At 32.5% G+C, this 2,927-nt stretch overlaps 1 protein-coding gene across 1 annotated transcript; it reads right to left on the bottom strand.

Moving 5' to 3' along the window:
• Positions 1-355: 355 nt before the first annotated feature.
• On the bottom strand, positions 356-2,423 carry LOC132752349 (uncharacterized; the record flags this gene model as incomplete). Its single annotated transcript, XM_060742665.1, has 2 exons — positions 985-2,423; positions 356-584 (listed from the first exon to the last, which is right to left on the bottom strand). Coding segments are annotated over exons 1-2 (1,668 nt in total), but the record flags the coding sequence as incomplete, so codon positions are not given.
• Between the last annotated feature and the right edge of the window lie 504 nt (positions 2,424-2,927).

The raw sequence follows: 2,927 nt of genomic DNA, 5'->3' as shown, positions 1-2,927 counted from the left end.
CATTGATCAGATCATTGCTGCAATTGCCCCAGATAGTACAGCAATAATCTAAGTGTGGTAATATGTATGAGTTAAAGAATAGTTTTCTTGCATGTAAGTCTAGGTATTGCTTGATTCTGAGAAGTAGGTATAACTGAGAGTTGCATTTTTTAAGTATCATTTCTATTTGGATTTTCCATTTTAGTTTACTATCGACAAAAACACCTAGTAACTTTTCGGTTTCAGAAAATTGGATCATTTGATCTTGAAGGTGTAAAGGTGGTAAATGAAGCTGTGTATTATTTGATGTAAGGTGCATTGCCTTTGTTTTCTGTGTATTTAAGACCATTGCATTTTGTATGCACCATTTGTTTACATGTTTGAGGTTGGTTTGAAGTTTATCATGTAGTTCTTGTGGTGAATGTCCTGATGCTGTAAGTGTGGTGTCATCTGCAAACATGTCTATTTCTGAGGTCTCTAAATGAAGTGGGAGATCATTGATGTATATAATGAAAAGCAGGGGCCCAAGGACAGATCCTTGGGGAACACCTGATATAACTTCTGCAGATTCTGACAGTTTACCTGATACACTGACTTTCTGTGTTCTGTTTGCAAGATATGATGAAAACCATTTAATTGTATGATAAGAACAATGGTAATAATGCAAGTTTCTGAATAAGAATTTTATGGTTTACAAGGTCAAATGCTTTGGTTAGGTCAAGAAAAATTGTGCCAACTAGTTCTCCATTATTTATTGCATTTATCCAATTGTCAACTATGTTTGTTAATGCTGTTTCACAAGAGTGCTTGGTTCTGAATCCTGACTGGGCCTTAAAAATAAACTTATGAGTTTCTAGAAATTGTTTTAGATGATCAGATACATGCTTTTCAAATATTTTAGAAATGAGTGGAAGTACAGATATTGGTCGGTAATTATTTTTATCAGAATTTTGTCCTTTTTTAAAAATGGGTGTAACTTTTGATTGTTTTAATTTGGTAGGAAACTTTCCTGTTTGAATACTTAAATTGATAATAGTTGATAAAGGTCTATATATTACAGAAGATGCAGTTTTTAGAAATCTACCACTGATTCCATCGAGCCCAGTGGCCTTTTTGACATCAAGTGAGTCTAATGTTTTTTTAACATGATCCGGTTCAATTGGTGGTATCACAAATTCTGGAACATCTAAGTTAACTTTACCTTCTAACATTTCTTTTAAAATAGATTCATTTGCTTTATTCAGTGCTGAAATATTTCCTGATTTTTTAAATACGTTTGAAAAGAAAGTATTGAATATTTCTGCAGTTTCTTTTGGGTCAGAGACTGGATTTCCATTGTCATCATTTATATAGTTTGTTTGGAAGTTGTGAGTTTTGCCAGATAGTGCTTTTAGGTTCTTCCATAATTTTTTAGGATTTTTATTCTGTGAATTTATTTCTTGATTAAAGAAGTCTTTTTTTGATTGATGTGATAGTATTTTAACTTGTGATCTCCAGTATTTGAATTCTTCTGTTTTCTTTTTCTTTTTTGCATAATCTCTCATATGAATTGCATTGGCTATTTCATCTGTGAACCATTCATTCTGGTTTTTGTGTTTTACTCGTTTTTGTCTATATGGTGCATGTGAATCAAGAACTTTTAAAAATAAGTCATAAAATGTGTCAAGAGCATCATCTGGTTCAGTAAATACATCAATCAATGTCCATGGTTGATTACTTAGATCAGCTAAAAAATGTTCTGCATTAAATTGCTTTAAATATCTATAATTGATAGTAAGATGTAATGGGCCTTTTTTAATTTTTTCCTTAGTTTTACGGGTAAAAACAATGGGGAAATGGTCACTTATTGAAAGAATTGGGATCTTAATATCACATATATTTTGAGGCTGATTTGTGTAGAGATGGTCAATGATAGTTGAGGATGTTTGTGTGACTCTAGTAGGTTGTGTTATAAGTTGATTTAAATTGAATGTACTTATTGTATTATTCCATTTTGAATTAACTGAAATAGAGTTAATAAAATTGTAGTTAAAATCGCCAAAGAGAATAATTTCTTTGTTTTCAACGTATAAGGTTTCTAATACTTTTTCAATTTCTTCAATCCATGAATTAAGTGATGAAGGGGGCCTATAGATATATCCTACAATAAAAGGTTTTTGTTTTTCAAGCTTCATTTCTATCCATATTGCTTCAATATCACTGGAATTAAGGTCTGTTCTAATTTCACAATGTAAGTTTGATTTTACATATAAAACTATTCCTCCCCCATTCGACTGTCTATCATGCCTGAAAAGTTGATAATTTTTTAAACTAATTTCATTGTTTGAGAAAGCATCACTGAGAAAGGTTTCTTGTAATCCAAGAATGTCAATATCCGGGAGTTTATCAACTAGAAACTGTATTTCACTGAATTTTGGGTATAAATAATGTATATTGAGATGCATAAAGTTAAGTCCATTTTTGTCAAATTTTAAGTCTTGGAGTTTTAAGTCTTGATTTGATGAGTCCAGATTGTTATTACTTATTTTAAGAGGAAATTTTTTTTCATGACTATTTTCATTTTCTAGATGAGTATGTAAAGATGTAGAATCATTAAGAGCTTCAAAATGGAGTTTGTCACCGATTCCACTTTGTACAGTTAGTATGGTGCATGATGCACTGGTGTCCATGGATATGGCCTCTGCATCCATATTGGCATCCTTCTGTTGAAATTGTGTTGGGGAATCCTGTTGTGACCTTGATATTGTTGTCTCCTCTGATGTTGGTGTCTGTTGTTCCAATAAGATTGATGTGGTGGTATTCTGTGACGGTTGTCCCTGGGAAAATTTCCAGCTGACTGTGCTGGAGAACCTCTGATGTTTAGGGTAGATTTAATGGCTGCCATAATTTGCCCTCCAAGCACAGCACCACCAGATTTGTTAAGGTGGACTTCGTCATAGTACAGCCTT

Source organism: Ruditapes philippinarum, unplaced genomic scaffold (assembly GCF_026571515.1).
Source record: "Ruditapes philippinarum isolate M1 unplaced genomic scaffold, ASM2657151v2 ctg20381_1_1_1_1, whole genome shotgun sequence".
NCBI lineage: Eukaryota > Metazoa > Mollusca > Bivalvia > Venerida > Veneridae > Ruditapes > Ruditapes philippinarum.
Note: the sequence above shows the minus strand (reverse complement) of the source record. Positions and strands in the feature narration are given on the sequence as shown.